This window comes from Gossypium hirsutum, chromosome A06 (genome assembly GCF_007990345.1).
Source record: "Gossypium hirsutum isolate 1008001.06 chromosome A06, Gossypium_hirsutum_v2.1, whole genome shotgun sequence".
Taxonomy (NCBI): Eukaryota; Viridiplantae; Streptophyta; class Magnoliopsida; order Malvales; family Malvaceae; genus Gossypium; species Gossypium hirsutum.
The window spans coordinates 114,914,513-114,930,483 of NC_053429.1; the positions used below are offsets into that span (position 1 = coordinate 114,914,513).

Sequence of the window (15,971 nt, forward strand, 5' to 3'; positions counted from 1 at the left end):
AAATGATTTGATTTTGGCCAATTTCTTGTCCATACGGCCTAAGACATGGGCGTGGGTCTCAGCCGTGTGTGACACACGGCCATACGACATGACTGTGTGTCCCCTATAGGATTTAAAGACATTCAAGTTAGGCAATTATACGGCCTAGCACACGGGCGTGTGAGGCCATTTCAAGTGTTACACGGCCTAGCACACAGGCATGTGGCTTGGCCGTGTAACCCAACTCAGAGAGTTACACGGGCACAGACACAAGCCGGGACACGACTGTGTGTCCCTATTTTGATTGTTATACGACCTCAGACATGGGAGTGTGTCTCAGTCGTGTGAGTCACATGGCCTAGCCACACAGCCGTGTGGCCCTTGCAGTTTAAAATTTCTAACTTTTTCCTCAATGTTCTAATTATTTTTGATTTAGTCCCGAATCGTTTCTAAGGTGTTTCTAAGGCCTCAAGGGCTCAATTAAGAGACGAATTGCATGTATATGAATGGATTATGCTATGTTTATTTCAAGGTTTGGAAATGTATGTTCTATGTTACGTTTTTACGGTAATGCTCCGTAATCCTATTCTGGCGACGGGTATGGGTTAAGGGTGTTACACGAATCGAGTAAATCGTAATTTTTCTTGGTTGAGAAAGTAAGGTTGGGAGATAAGCGATTATCAACCAATCAATTAGTTAATTAGAGGTTGGGAGGTAATAATTGGTTAATCAATAGCTAATCCACCTTAAAACCCTAACCTGAAGTTAGTTACAAACCCTAAAGCGAGTTAATATTCTTGATTAGTTTATTGATTTAATTTGTTTGTTTATTTTTCTTATTTATTTATTTTTGTTCTTTATTTATTTTTATCCTCTTAATCTATTTTATGGTTTATCGTAATATAGTAATTAATTATTACTACTTAGACTTATTATTGTGAAAAAAATTTCATAGTTTATTCTATCCTTCATTGGGTACGATCCTTGGATACTTCCAAGTTTTTTGTTGTATAAAATATATTATAATTTGACCTGTGCACTTGCGGACACAACCGTTCTCAATTCCTATATTTTTGGTGTCATATTTTATTATAAACGATAACTCGTTTATAGGCAGTCAAGATATTAGTAGCAATAATAGGCAAATTTACAAAAAAATAACCTAACTAAGTTAAGAAATCAGTAGCAGTAATAGGAAAATTTACACAATAAGCTCAAAAAGTTAACAAAATAAACTTTCGATTTACAATGTCATTGATGGGTCTAAGACAAATGACTCTTGAGTAGAAGGCATCCATTTAACAGTGGTTGGTTTCCTCTTGAATCGAAGCTTTTCTCTTGGGGTAGCAACTTCTTGGTGGGTTAGGGCAGCTTTTTGACAAGTTAGGGCAACCACTTGGTTATGAACACCAACTTTGTGTCTTCTGACCTAAACGAACAAGTGAAACCCATCAAACACATTGCATATATAAGTAAACTAATGAAGCCAAGGCAGATGACTTACCGGAATGTTTTAGCCGAGTTCCCTTCTTCTACTCCTTTTATTGTGACCTAATTTCTTGCATTTACTGCACTTCATTTCCACCCTTTTCTTGGTTAGCTTTGTTGTTGTTTGTGGTTCATCAGGTTCTTTCCTTCTCACTTTAGTAGGTCTGCAGGTGGCCTTCTTAATGTAGGAGGCAGTATTGACAACATGTCCAACACAGACTCCCATTGGTCAAGACCCTTTATTGGCCTGATGAAGTTAAAGTAAATGGCAAGCTGGGTTTGCTTGGTGTATCAAGTTTGTATATAAGTTTCAGGGTATTCATCATTTAGATGAATGACAGTCATTGCTTGCATGCAAGGGATGCAATAAGATCCCAATTCCTGCAGGAGCAGGAATTCTCAACTAGGTCTACTATATGTTGACTGCTTGGACCACATTCAACTTGAAATCTGTCGCCACCTAAAAATAATTACTAAAACATACCATACTTAAGTAAAAACAACATGTAATGAGCCCTACCAACAAGTGATGACAGAATAAAGGTATACGTATGTTAAAAAAATGATCTATTTACCTTAATGAATTTTTCATATTGACATCCAACTTTTTCTTGATCTTTGGACACAAGATTCTTTTAATTTTTTTCAGGTTCTTTTTTCTTCTTGATCCTAATTGTTTCCATCATGGTTAAAATGTGCTTCCCTATTGCTTCCAATATCAACTTCCAGTAAGTAACATAAGTGATTAGTGAGACAAGGTCCTTAATGAATTGCATATAGAAAATAAATAAGGAGATTACCTTGTTAAAGCATTCACAAGGACTATTCACCAACATGTCAGTTTGACTCCTAAATGAGAAGTGAGACCTTGATCAGTAAGCAGAGTTATTTCTTTTCAACCAATCATAAGCATGTTGATTGTTATTCTTCAGTTCAACCACGACATTTTCAAAATCCTTTAGAGTGCTTTCTCATGCTGCTTTCCAAAGCAAAATTTTCAATTATTTTGTTTTAAAACCATCTTTCTTAAAATTGTCATATAGGTGTCTAACAGAGTGTAATGTTTTTATATTAGGAAACAACATGAATATTGCTTTTAGTAGTTCCTAGAGCAATTCTATGTTAGAGCATATAAAATTGAAATAATATATATTTGAAAACTTTTTTAAAGCAAAATAAGATAAAAATATAAGATGCTCGGATAAACTTGAATGTTAATTTACTCATCTAGGTCCAAAATTGTTATTTTAAATTTTTTTAATTTTTTATATATTTTTTAGAACTTTTTATAATTTATAATTTATATAATTTTTTAAAATATAAAATTTGAAATTCTTATAAAATATTTAATTTTTGAAAATTATTCACATTAATTTATTATTTGGATTATTCAAATTATTTTATTGTTTTACTATTACCCCTTCTCGCGGTATCATATGGTCTTCACTTCAGTTCTCAAACTCAAACACACTAAAAGTCTCCGGCATCAATCCGATCCACGCTTCCCCTTTCCGTCGTTTGTTTCTTCCATCTAGCTTTCTTCTCCACTCTCCTCGCCGTCTTCTCCTTCTCTTGTTTCCCCCTCTTTGGCGTCACAACTGGACTTAGAACACCGATCAGAAAGCATCCTCCATCTCACGTTTTCCGTTCCTATCCGCCGGCGAAACTGGTGAAGTTTTTACCGTTGTGTCCATGGAAACCGGTAAAGAAGATACAGCCGTCTTCCTGGATCGTGCTTCTCGATCAACCAGAGGGAGAAGGTGAATCTTCAACCTAAATTAAGATAGGATTCCTATCATTTAATACGGTTCTTTTTTTTTTCAAAAAAAATTTTCTGGAAATAATTAATATGCAAACCCTATTATTTTCTATTTCCAGGATGACGAAGTTGCTGGACGAGGAAGTTGAAGAGGACGAGATGTTTTGGAATCAAGAAGCTTTTAAAGAGGTTCAAGCACACACTTATTCTAGTGAAAATACTCTCACCATATTCTTAGACTATAGAATTGATGTTGATGTATTGGAATACGGGTGATTTGATGTTACCTTAAATTCGTACAAACTCTGAAACTAAGAGTTTATTTAGAGCGACAATATTGGGAGTAGCTAGAAATTATGATCACTACTTAGTTTATTAGTTTTAGGTTTTGATTAAAGGATTCAACGACATTAACCCTTTTTTCTGTTTGTGGTTCTCTCCTTAGGAGGAGAATGATGCCAATTACGAAGAAGAGCCAGAGGCTGCTGATGTGTTTGATAGTGACTTCGATGAAGATGTTTGTATTGCTCTCTTCTCTACTTTTGATTTAATTCTTTTTTTATAATTACTCTTCCGTTGCAGGATATCTTTCTTAGTGCTAAGAAAACTTCACACCTTTGGTATCTTGAAAATTGACTCTCTTCTATGGCTTGGCTGCTAGGAACCTGAGCCAGATGAGGAAGTAGAAGACGAAGCAGATGAAAGGTTTAGCTTCTTTTACCTTTGTTGTATTGTATTTACATCTCCATTTTGTTGCCCTTATTTTTATATTGAATTGCCCTAGCAGGGTTCGCACAAAGAAGCGTCTGATATTTCCTGGAAAGCCTTCTTTGAAGAAAAAGAAGAAAAAGAAAGTTCATTCAAATTTAGATGGCGATTCCAAGGATGAAAATCTTACTCAAAAGACTTCCTCTACACAGCATCATGATGCCCCTGATGATGCAGAAGGTGAAAGAATTATAAGGAAATCTACAAGAACTTCAGTCATTGTTAGGCAAGCTGAGCGAGATGCGATACGTGCTGCTCTGCAGGCAACAATGAAGGCAAGTTTTTTGGTTATTTTTTTTTCTTCTTTTATAGGAAAATATTTCTACTATACATTGTTATCTCAAAAATGGGAAAATAAAACTGATCATGGTATTGGTTACTGCATTTATCTTTTCTAACTGATATTTATATATGTGTATAAATATATATTCTTTTGTATATTGATGAGATCTAGTTTAAACTTAAGCAAAATAATACAAGAAGTGTTTTCATAACGACTGCTTTGAGTATTATACCATTTGATGTTCGTTCTTGACTCTACTCTTGTTCTTGAAACTTTAATTTCACCGGTGAGAGACTTGGGTATATGTTGGAGGGAGCTTTGGGGGGATGGTTGTCTCAAAGTGCCCTAGTATTTCCTAGATTCCTGATGTGTGAATTGATGTCTTTTTACAAGTAAATGATATTCCTCCCTTACTTTGAAAAAGGAAAAGAAGGAAGATAAAAGAAAGGAAAACTGTAAATCAAACCGAACGGGAATCCCAATCTTTCTGAGGAAATTATTCCCGCATTTTGTCTTGGCTCCTCCAAGAAAAAAAAAATAAAAAATGGATGGATGTATAGTTTTTTGGCCACTAAGCTGAAAAGGACTAGTTTCATTGCACTTCATTCTGCTTCTCTTGCATGTAGCTGTAGATTTGGATATGGATGAAAATTTCAAGTTTAGGCAAAAATCATGTGAATTGCACAATTTATAAAAATTGTTAAGTTACTGGAACAATTTGCTCTCCCCCTTATTTGGTAATATTTGATAAGTGTAATCAATGCCCTAGATTAAGTTCATTGCAAGTGACAAATTTATAATTTCTAGGAGACTTGTACTTATAGTGCCATTTGCCTTATCATTTTATTTATTTACTTTTTAAAATTATAATAAGGAGCAATGGGATCTTATATCGTGCTGTGTAATTCGGTTTAATCTTATTAGTATTGAAATTTTATTACTAGAAACTTTCAGATAATTATCTCAGAAAGCATTAACCTTTGGTTTTGATGATTTGTTTGTAAACTTGATCGAATTAATGCCTTAGTGAGCGGAATAGTAATCTGACAGTGTTGAGGGTTTAAATCTTTAGTATGGTTGTTAATTTGTATCATTCTATGTTAGAGTTACAATTGATTGTATCATTGTATGTTCAAGTTACTATAATTAATTTGTTTGCATAATTTCATTATTGTTAAAATTAGTGATAGGTTGGAGCTAATATCTAAATTCTATTAATACTATTTAAATAATATTAATAGATATTCAAAGTGTAGGTTCTAAATAATGGTGTTTGATTTGTGAATTTAGTTAGGTTGACACCGTAAAATTAAGTCTTTCCATTAAAGTATTTTGTCCTCTAGAAAAATAAAAGAAATTTATTACTCATCTTCATATGGAATGGTATTTGTATCCTTAAGTTTTGATGAAATTGTAAAAGGTTTCTCTATATATTTTTTTATCATGTTGTCCTCACCTTTAAGCCTTATGAATTTGGGCATAAATCTTTATGCCTCTAGCGTCATTTCCCATGAAGAAATTAGGTTCTTGTTGTTTGTGACCCTCCCCATTCCCACCTGCGCTGTTTTTTTAGTCTTTGATCATCTTGCTTAGGTGGTAGATGTGATTTCTTTAACCTATTTGATGTTGGATATGATTTAATATGGGTGTTCTTTTTCTGCAAAATGATCCAAGTAGTTTCAAGGTTAATCACTTTGCTAAAGAATCAGTATTAATTCCATGAAGACTATGTCTAATTAATATTTCACAATGACCTCAGATTTAACAACATAATCGCACTCATGCATACAAAGTTTTAAATCCTTCCGATATTTCTATCACATCCGTTGAGAATATTGTCTTTTTATATATATATATGATGGTTTGAAATTTTTTATATCAAATGATGTTAAGACATTTTTAATTACTTGGAAATTTGATGGGCATGATCTGCTTGAATAAATTTTCTTGAAGTACCCATGTCCGGCACTTGTGTCCAACATGTGGATATGGAGATATTACCTCTAAAGATCCTCCGAATACATGGGTAACCTTAGAAAAGGCTTAACCATATCGGATACCCTGTATCCAACACTCACACCCAAGTCCGAGTAACATAGGTATGAAACATGATGGTTGGATTAAGCGGATATATATCTTCGTGTATGTGCTACATCAGCACCATACTGACTTTGTAGCTCTATTCACATGTTTTCTGTTGCCTTAGACTTTGTCATGCTACTTTTAGCAACAGAGTGCATCTTAATTATCTATGAAGTGTCACGAAGGTAATTGCTTCTAAACAGGCTGATGTGGCACTTACACTATTTTAATTTTTTATCTTCAGCTGTTTTAATTTCCTTCCCAATATCATGCACCTGTCCAAGGGGTTGCTCAGGGAAAACTTATTGGCTACAATATTGGTATCTTAGTTTAAGTTTAGATTATTATACATAGAATTTCCTAATAAAGATATCAAGAATTTCACACTATACTTTATGCACAAATCTGAGTGTTGGTTATCTCATTGAGCATTGAAATGCATAACTATTTATAGTCACTTGCTCTTGTTTTCCCCTCCATTTGAGGTTTGCATTTTTTTTGAGACTATAATGTAGATAGAAGCAATAAAAACACAATCACTGTCTTTTACTGAAACTTCTGTAATCCTTTGGTTGAAACTTATGAACTATTCAGAGATGTGAAACTGTCAAGTTGTGTACGGTCAGAATTTGATGTATGTATATCAAATTCGTTAAGAAAGTTCATGCCAACATTCTGTTCATATTTGATGGGAATATTCTCATGACTCACTATTTATGTATGGATACTGTCAAATGTATGATTTGTAATTTCATATATCCGTATTGCTTGTGCATGTCTGTCTGTGTGTGTATTGTTTGATTGTATAATTTGGAAAGAGTGAAAATGTAGCTATGCCATGTGATTATTTATGAGGTATTTTTTAATCACCAGCCAATAAAAAGGAAAAAAGAAGGTGAAGAGAAGAGGATGACTCAAGAAGAAATGCTTTTAGAAGCAGCACAAACAGGTTCAGGCTGAAAGTTACCTTTGATGTTTGGATTTCTTAGGTTCTTATTTGATTTTAACTTGAATTTATTAATTTTAATTTTGCAGAAATTATGAACTTGAGAAATTTAGAGCGTGTTTTGGCAAGGGAGGAAGAAGTTAAGAAACGAGCAATAATCCACAAGGCTGTTTATAGTGGTCCGCAGATTAAATATGTGTCAAAAGATGGCAAGATTCTCTTCATAGCTGTTGATTCTAGTTCTTAAATGCAACAATAATAAATACATGATTGTTGATTATTTGGAGTCTGTTAATTGAAATTATCTATACAAATCCATGCAATCTTTTGCAGGTTCTTCATATCTAGAATTTAGTAAAGGATTGACATTTCACTCAGAGCTCTCAACCACACCGCTTCCATGTAAGCTGTAGGGTCGATTGACAAAATTTATGATGTAGATTCTTAAAAAATTTCTTCTTATCAAACTGATACTTTTTTGTCAATCAATGGCTTTGTTCTCTTCTGGCTTTTATCTCATTTTAGTTCCCTTGGATGTCATTTTAGCTCAAGCATTCAACAAACACAACCTGTTGAAGTTGGGGCCAATCATTTTGTGGAACTAGTTGTCATATTTTTCTTTCATATAGGGACATTAGTTTAGATCTCCACCGTTGCTAGAAGTTCTGGAAATTTTGCTTTTAGCCTAGAGCTTAGATCATTGGGGTTTTGCATAGGGGTTTTAAATTAGCATCACTCATTTTTTCATCCCACCATGTGAGATAATGATGTTGCTGCAAGCAAAAACAAGGAGCTCGGGGATATCATATGTAATGGTGTGATTTGTATTTTCATGATGAATGTCTTTGGTATTAAATATTATTGCTGGCTTTTGTTACCATTAGAGTTGATGTATCTGTAAATTTCTAGTGGCTGAAAATGCTGTGTAAATCACAATAAAGTTATCCAATTCTTAGGCTTATAGAAATTGACTTCAACAGATTTCTTGAAAAAGAAGTGCAAAATCCAAATTGGAATTAGTTAAAATATTTATCATGTTTTTCAGAATGAAAATAAAAAGGGGCTCCACAAGTGGTGTAGATAATGAAACGCAATTAGTTCATACCCTGATTTTAGTGATAAAAATAGAAACTTGTACCCATCAGAAAAACTCTCACCCATGAACCCAGAGGGTGTGATGCAGAGAATACTAGAAGCTAATTATGGGATTAAATGTACTGTTTTATAGGTGTAGGGTTATACTTAGTATTTTACATTTAATTAGGGTATAACATCCTGTTTTTTTCCGTGCCCTTTTAGATTTTGTTTTCAAGTCAAGTTTGTTTTCCTGTTTTCTTGAGTTTCAAGTCAAGTTTATTGCTTTCTGTTCTCCGAGATTTCAAATTAAGCTAGTTAGCTTAGTGTCCAAATTATGGGTCTATATAAATTAATGTACTCTTCTATGGATGGAATAGACTTGCATAAAATTTTAGCTTATTGTTTGTGGTTATGTGATAAAATCTTCCTTGGATGTAAACTCCAAAGGACCCCTGGGTGTCTTAGGTTTTCTTTGTTCTCGGTTTGTGTGATGCGATCAAAGAACCATAGGCTTGAACTTTAAGGATCTTTTCTCTTTTCTTTACCAAAATTCTGTTTTCTGAAGAAACTCACATTATATTTAACTTTAAACCTTAGCCCCTAAACTATCCTGCACCAGTTAGTATTAGAGCCTAAAGATTTAAAATTTTTGATGTGATTCTGGGTGCTAATGGTGAAGAATGCAAAACTGGAATCGAACTTTGAGGATTTCCAACAAGATCCTGAAGAAGCCAAGATGGTTTTACTAGAAAAGATAGATGCACAAAAAGAAAGAATTTTGTCCAAGGTGGCAGAATTGTTCAAAATTTTTTCTGTCCGAGGCAAACAACTAGGATTTTAATTTCAATTATGATTTAGTATCTTAGTGTTGTTTTGCTAACATTATTAGGTTTTATTTCCAAGTCAAGTTTGCTTTTCCTTTATCTTGAGTTTCCAGTTACTTATGTTGTTTTCTATTTTCTTGAGCTTCAAGCTGAGCTTGTTTGCTTAGATAGAGTCCAAGTAAGGGTGTACAAAAATTGATGTATTCTATTGAGGGAATAGACATTTTAAAAGTTTTCTGCTTATTGCTTTTGTGTTGTGTGATACAATCATCCTCGGAGTATGATTCCTGAAGAACCCCAGGTTTGATACTTGGGTTTTCTTCTTCTTGATTGTGTGATGCTTAAGGAACCATAAGCATGATGGTTAGGGATCTATCTAGTTTCTTTTTCATTCTTTCTCTCAAGATATTTGGATTATCGTTGAACTTCAAACCTTAGACCCAAAGCTGTCTTGTATCAGGATGACTAAGGAGAGAACTTTCTGTTACATGATTTTCTAAATATGTGCATAATATTTATCATTTAACAGTATAGTGTGGATGATTCTCTAATATTTGTTATTATTATTATTATTTTTTGATTCTGGCCTTTTTGTTTAACTACCATTAGTTCTTTGCTCTATTGATATCCTTTTGATTCATTTATTTGTTTAAATTATCTTTACATCCAGACCCAGAAAAGGCTATGTGTGCTGTCACTGGATTGCCGGCGAGGTAAGAGCTTATTTTCATAATGGTTATTTGAAGAAACTTGAAAGAATTATTCTTATTCTTTCTTAATAATTCAACTTACATATATATGGGAGTGGTTGCTGTTAATAGTAAATAAAAAACTAGGGCATAATGGAGGAAAATCCTCCACTAGGAAAAAGAAATAAAGAAGAGATTTGGCATATATTATCAGATTCTCTTTTATTATAGCATACCGGAAATAAGAAAATAAAATATAGGAAAGCCCCTACAGTACCTCCCTAAATAAAATCCTAAAATATCTCCCTATAATCTCTAATTGATTATAGATGCTAATTTCAAATTATTGCTTGATCTTTCATTCCAAAGTCTTGCTGCTGAATAAATTGTTGTCATTGCAGTATTTGGAACCAAATGGTGATTTCTTACAGTTGTACTGGAAGCACATAAAAATTTCTTTTGCAGCGTTTTTTCCATGTTGTAAAGCATTAGTGGAATGTTTTGCCTTGCTTTTATCTTTCTTGAGTTTTATTTGGACTGTTGGCACTACTGTTATGCTCCCAGTCATGATCAATTAGCTTTCAATAGCTTCCAAATGTATGTTAGAAATGTCATTAGTTTGGGAAATACAAAAGTGAAAGCCATGAATTAGAGATATGCTTCTCTTGAGCTGGGAATTTCATCAAAGTTGTTACTATATCATGTTTATGATTTGGTAGAAATGTTAATTCTGTGATACTTAAACATTTTAAGAGAGACAAATTTGGCTTTCTCCATCCACCCTTATTTGTTCAAATTGTGGTTCGATGTTGTAGGTACCGAGATCCAAAGACTGGGCTATGCTATGCAACAAAGGAAGCCTTTAAAATTATTCGAGAACGGTATGTCTCTATTCAGTTTTATCGGTCTCTTTTCTGATATATCACCTTGAGTTATTCATTTTCTATAGTTTACATGTATTATATGTTACTTGGACTTGGATGTGATCGTTAGACAGAGTTGTGTTTGAAATGAGTATGTTTAATTTTTGTATGTTTGAGGATCCTTGGAGGGTCCTCTTATGTTTAATTTTTGTATGTTTGAGGATCCTTGGAGGGTCCTATCCTGGCATCCATGCTCGTAAATGTGTTGGACATAGGTACTTAAAGAAAAATGACGACTTGTAGCAACAGAGCATTTATTTATAGTTAGCAGAGGTGCTCCTCTGTCAACCAGTTTAAGTCTTCAGCAATTTCTGATATGCTCCCCTAAATATACCAACCAAAAGGGAAATCATAACTTTTTTTTAAAAAAAAAGAGGGAAGGTGGGAGGGGAGTGGTTAATCTTAATTTCTTGCTGAGTTTGTTTTTCCTGATTTTGTAGTTTTCGAGATGAACATAAAAGTGCTCCCAAGAAAATGGATATGGGGGTCTTGCTTGATTCTCTGTCTGGTCACGGTTTAATGCCCAGGCGGAAGAGGTCTCACGTATCAAATAGAAGTCAAACATCACGCTTCCAGTACTTGGGGAATTTCCGCAGAACACCACCTGATGATGATGAAAGTTCAGATTAGTTGATATGGTAATTTTCTAAAATTTTCAGCGTAGATTGCGTTTATTTCAAGAAGTGTGTTTTTGTTGGCTTTATCTATTCTATTGCAAAGCCTCTGTATGATTGGATATTTGACAAGCTAGATCACTTTTCTGTTTCTGGACCACAAAATCTGTTTAAAGTAAACAAAGGGGAAAAGCATAAATTGAGTCAATTCTTTGAACCGACTTTGTAATTGCTAACGCTATCAGGAAGCACCTATCTTGTTGGCAATAATTTTGTCTTGTTTTAAATCATGAGCAACCACTCGCTCTAGAAGGTGTGGTCAAGTTAGATACAGTTTCAAACTCCATCTTGAATATAGTTATTTTGATAAAGATAACCAAATATATGTAATTGTAGGTTCCTTTATCTTTTGAAATGATTATCCTGGATATGTAAATGCGTATGATGTCACAATTGTCCCTTGTCAGCATGCAGTTCTTTCAAAGAAGTTTGTTAAAAGATTGTTGTGCTTTATTTATAAAAAATGCAGTTTCTGCATTCTTTTATTTCTGGGTACACCTTTTAGCTGTTTTATGATTTTGTTTGATTGTTAACAATATTGTGAAAGCTCAGTTATTTTAGGACATTTTCTGCTGTGTGTGTATGTGATTTTGTTTGGGGTTGGTTGCTATATTGGTGTTGAGTGATGAAACTGTTGATAGGTTAATTTGAGATGTATTTGGAAATTAAGAAAGTTGAATGTAAAGATCAAACAAGAACAAAAGAGGAACATTGTTTGTCATCCATAATAGATGATGTTCTAACCAATGTGAAACACCTAATTTTAGGTTTTCAGTTGACTTGTTAATTTGAAAACTGCATCATGAAAGCATTAAACATGTATTTGATATCCCTACTACTCTCAAATGTTCAGATTGCTATTGAAGTTTAAAATGTGCAATGTACTCAAATTTTGCTTATGTTAACTGGATTGCACATTCAACTTACTACAATAGTAGAAAGCATGTGGAATTGCCATGTCATCACCCCATGATCACCACGTCCTCGTGTGGGATTGAATGCTGGGACCATCATAATTTGTCTAATTCGATTAGGTGAATGGATGTTTTATTTATAAAAACACTCGGTTGTTTTGAAATATATGAACCATACAAGCTTTTGTAACCAGATATAAGAGAAACTTCAAGTGAAGATTGTATGAAGATGTTTCTAACATACTGTGGATGATATTGAATCATGGGAAGCAGGGTGTGTTCCAAGAAACACTTTATGGTGATTTGTTCTAGACTTGGAGTTATTCTGAGTGAGCTTGGTTTCAAGGTTCGAGCCTTTATCTAGGGATTCTTTCATGTTTATTGATTTATATTCTCCTATTGTGATCTGCATGCAATGCACATTACTGTAACCTAGTTTCTTGCTCTTACATTTATTGAAGAATTTCAGTTAAATGTTCATCTTCCAATTTCTGACATGGCTGCACTTTTTCTCGCCAGATTGCAAGGAGTCATGGCTACTGGCCTCGGGAGTATTTACAGCTAGAGTGAGACTTAAAATTGTGTGGTAGGTTTCCCAATGTTTCAAAATATTCAAATATATGTAGATGTTCCAGGGATAATTTAACATTATTAAAGTAGGTAGATAGGAGTGTAAGCTATATATGCAGATTAAAAACCACTTTTGGCGATGAAATGCTTCAGCTAAAAAACTCCTTAGTTAATTAAATTAGAGCATTGTTCTTACCCCCGAAAAAACAGAGAATCATTCTTGCTTTACCTTGCTTGGTCATTTTGAATATGCTGCTGTTGTCAGTTTTGGTAATTTAGCTTACGTTCAGCTTGTTTTAGTTCAGCCGAGCTTCACTTTTCATGCTCTTTCACATCCTTCTCCGCTTGAATAGAGGTACTTTAAATTGTAATATAGACACCAAGTACCATTTACTCACACACATACGTAGAAAAAAATGATTATTCAAATTTGACTACGGCTTGAGGAGTTTAAGCTCTGCTAGATAACGAATGATTCAATGGAAGGCAATTTAGTAATAGGTAATTTTTTTTTTAGTTTTCTTATTTCAGGTGTGTTGGATGTGAAATATATGCATTTAATTATCTTTATTTTAATAAATGTTATTATATTCTATAATTAATATAAGTAATTATTATCTTTATATTCTATAATTAATATAAGTAATTATCAAAAGATAAGTCAAATATATAAAATATTAAAAAAATTATTTGTATAAAAAGTTTAAAAGATTAATATGTTGCAACTTTAGATATACTTCTAATATCTGTCATAAAAATATTTATGATGGTTATGAAAAAAATATTTATTTTAATGTTACAAGTGATTTAATATTTTGCTTTAGTTGAATTATATTTTAAAGTATTTTTTAACATGTTGTTTTAATTAAAAATATACTTATAATTATTTTTTAGCTTAAACAATATATCAATATTCAAAGAAATTTTTATTTAAGATTTTTTTATTTTTTTAATATTGCAAAAATATATCGAAAGTTTGTACCAAAAAATTATATCTAAAGAAATTCATATGTTTTCATTGATATTATTAAATAATTACAATTATAATATATAACATCGTATATAGTGAAAAACAAGCGCGAGTACAAAGGGATCCATTAAAAATTGAAATAAATGACTGACAAATTAAGTTGATAATACTTTCTGAAAAAGAAAATGACATTGAAATTTTGTTATTTTAAAATTTATTGAATTATATTTATTTTATTTTTATGTTCAATATATTTAATGATGTTATGTACTTAACTTTTAATAATTAATAACATATATAAAGAACATGTTAAAAATAGATGTACAATTTATACGATAAAAATATAATTATCATTTCGTCAGTTATGATAGCAGAGCTAGTAAAAAACTATTAATTTTTAAATTTATTGTCAAAGCATTATCATTTAATTAAAACTAAAAAAAATATTTACACGAGAATAATAAGTTATTCTAATGTTAGTTTAGTAATATAATGAGTATTATAGTATTCTCTTTAAACTCTTATTTTTATGTTTACGTTTTATGCTTCATATTGGGTTAATTATTTGTTTGTGTCAAATTATAAAACAAAAATTTGAGGGTTAAATATGCTCTAATTCTCTATAGACTTTGCACATTTAAAATTTAGTCTCTACTTTTAATTTTAAAAATTTAGTTACTTTACTTTTCATATTTAATAATTTAGGTCTAGTTGTTACCATCATTAAAACCATTTTTTTTAAATTTACTAGAATGATTGTAGGATCAAATTTTTAAACAAACCCAAACCTAGGCGTAAACAAATTAACCACTAAAACAAAACCTAGCCCAATACAAACACAAACCCACTAAACAAGCCCAAAACCAATAAAGCAAAAATGGGAAATCCTAACTTGAGGAATAGCAGCCGCAAGCAGTTCCCAGCAGCCGGATCTTGCGCACCATGTCGACACTCACGTCCAACACGCCTCGTGCCCCCGACTCCCTCGCACCCACGGCTCCCACGTCAGCCTTGCCTGCAGCAAAAAACAATTATAAAACAAGGCTATAAAGCCTAAAATAAACAATATATTTGGAAACGGTTTTTTTCCCTAGAGACAGAACAAACAATAGCAATCAAAGTGAGATTCAAGGTTTAAGAGGTTACTTTTCATTCTTTTACCAGACTTTTTTTTCCCTTTTTATTTTTTTTCTTCTTTCATATTTTGATAAATCGATTTTGAATAAAACAAAAAGAAGAAGGCTTACTCGATTTTGATCCGTGAAGCGCCGATAGAGGCAGAGGTGCATGTCGCCGATGACCCTCAGATACGGAGCTAAACTTGGTTAAATCTTTAGCAAGGCAAAAGGGGGTGGTTTTTTTTTTTTAAATTTAAAGATGCTAGATGTAACTCTCTTGCAAGTTTTTACTTTATAAGTTTATAAAGTAGCACTGTTTGGTGCCTTGATTTTTTGGGGATTATTTTGCAATTGATCCCTCCCTGTTACTCTAGCTTTTAATTCGGACCCTTTTGAACTTTGGTTAATTATGATTTGGCCCCAAAACTTAGATTTTATCGCATTTTCGTCCTATACCAAAACACTGCGCTTTGAAGGATAAGAAAATTTGCTTTCCTGGTCCTCCCTCTTAGCCTGTACGTTCATTTTAGCCCATGTGGCTTTTGTTTTCTAAAGTTCGCCCCGAAACTCCTGTTTCACTGCAATTTAACCTTTTTTCCTTGCTCTTTTGTCATTTTACCGCTGACTTAATTAATTTGAGCCTTATTTTCATTTTTTTTCTGTTAATTTAATTTGTTTGAGTTATGTTTTACATTATTATATCATTTTATATTATATGCTTATTATAGGTTTTTTTAGCAAAGTTAATTATTTTATGTATAAATTTTAATCATATTTATATATTATTTGTTATATTTTTTTTACTAATAAGCATTTTTATACTATTTAGTTTTTTTTAGGCTCATAATTTTAAATATAGTTTATTGTACTTCTTATTTTCTTCATTATTTTTACTATTTACTACCAT

At 32.5% G+C, this 15,971-nt stretch overlaps 1 protein-coding gene and 2 long non-coding RNA genes across 8 annotated transcripts; 1 reads left to right on the forward strand and 2 right to left on the reverse strand.

Annotated features, from left to right (window-relative positions):
* Window positions 1–1,201: 1,201 nt before the first annotated feature.
* LOC107963435 (uncharacterized) lies at window positions 1,202–2,973 on the reverse strand. Of its 2 annotated transcripts, XR_005928427.1 has the most exons (5): window positions 2,886–2,973; window positions 2,268–2,316; window positions 2,043–2,189; window positions 1,484–1,927; window positions 1,202–1,408 (listed from the first exon to the last, which is right to left on the reverse strand). It is a non-coding gene; the product is annotated as an uncharacterized lncRNA (long non-coding RNA). The 2 variants fall into 2 exon arrangements; XR_001701915.2 differs by having other exon boundaries at window positions 2,043–2,316.
* Window positions 2,974–2,988: 15 nt separating this feature from the next.
* On the forward strand, window positions 2,989–13,183 carry LOC107961952 (SWR1 complex subunit 2). Of its 5 annotated transcripts, none has more exons than XR_001701487.2 (13): window positions 2,989–3,227; window positions 3,346–3,415; window positions 3,672–3,743; window positions 3,888–3,931; window positions 4,014–4,269; window positions 7,233–7,308; window positions 7,395–7,514; window positions 7,639–7,707; window positions 9,877–9,919; window positions 10,711–10,776; window positions 11,259–11,456; window positions 12,601–12,752; window positions 12,926–13,183. XR_001701487.2 is itself a non-coding variant. In XM_016898140.2 (12 exons), exons 1-11 carry the CDS (start codon window positions 3,160–3,162, stop codon window positions 11,446–11,448), a joined length of 1,074 nt encoding a protein of 357 aa, XP_016753629.1. In that variant the 5' UTR covers window positions 2,989–3,159; the 3' UTR covers window positions 11,449–11,456; window positions 12,926–13,183. The 5 variants fall into 5 exon arrangements, 2 of the variants coding, with proteins under 2 accessions (XP_016753629.1, XP_016753630.1); XR_001701488.2 differs by having other exon boundaries at window positions 12,680–12,752; XM_016898140.2 differs by lacking the exon at window positions 12,601–12,752.
* A 1,477-nt stretch (window positions 13,184–14,660) lies between these two features.
* On the reverse strand, window positions 14,661–15,746 carry LOC121230424 (uncharacterized). The gene is made up of 2 exons (XR_005928426.1): window positions 15,194–15,746; window positions 14,661–14,961 (listed from the first exon to the last, which is right to left on the reverse strand). It is a non-coding gene; the product is annotated as an uncharacterized lncRNA (long non-coding RNA).
* Window positions 15,747–15,971: the final 225 nt, after the last annotated feature.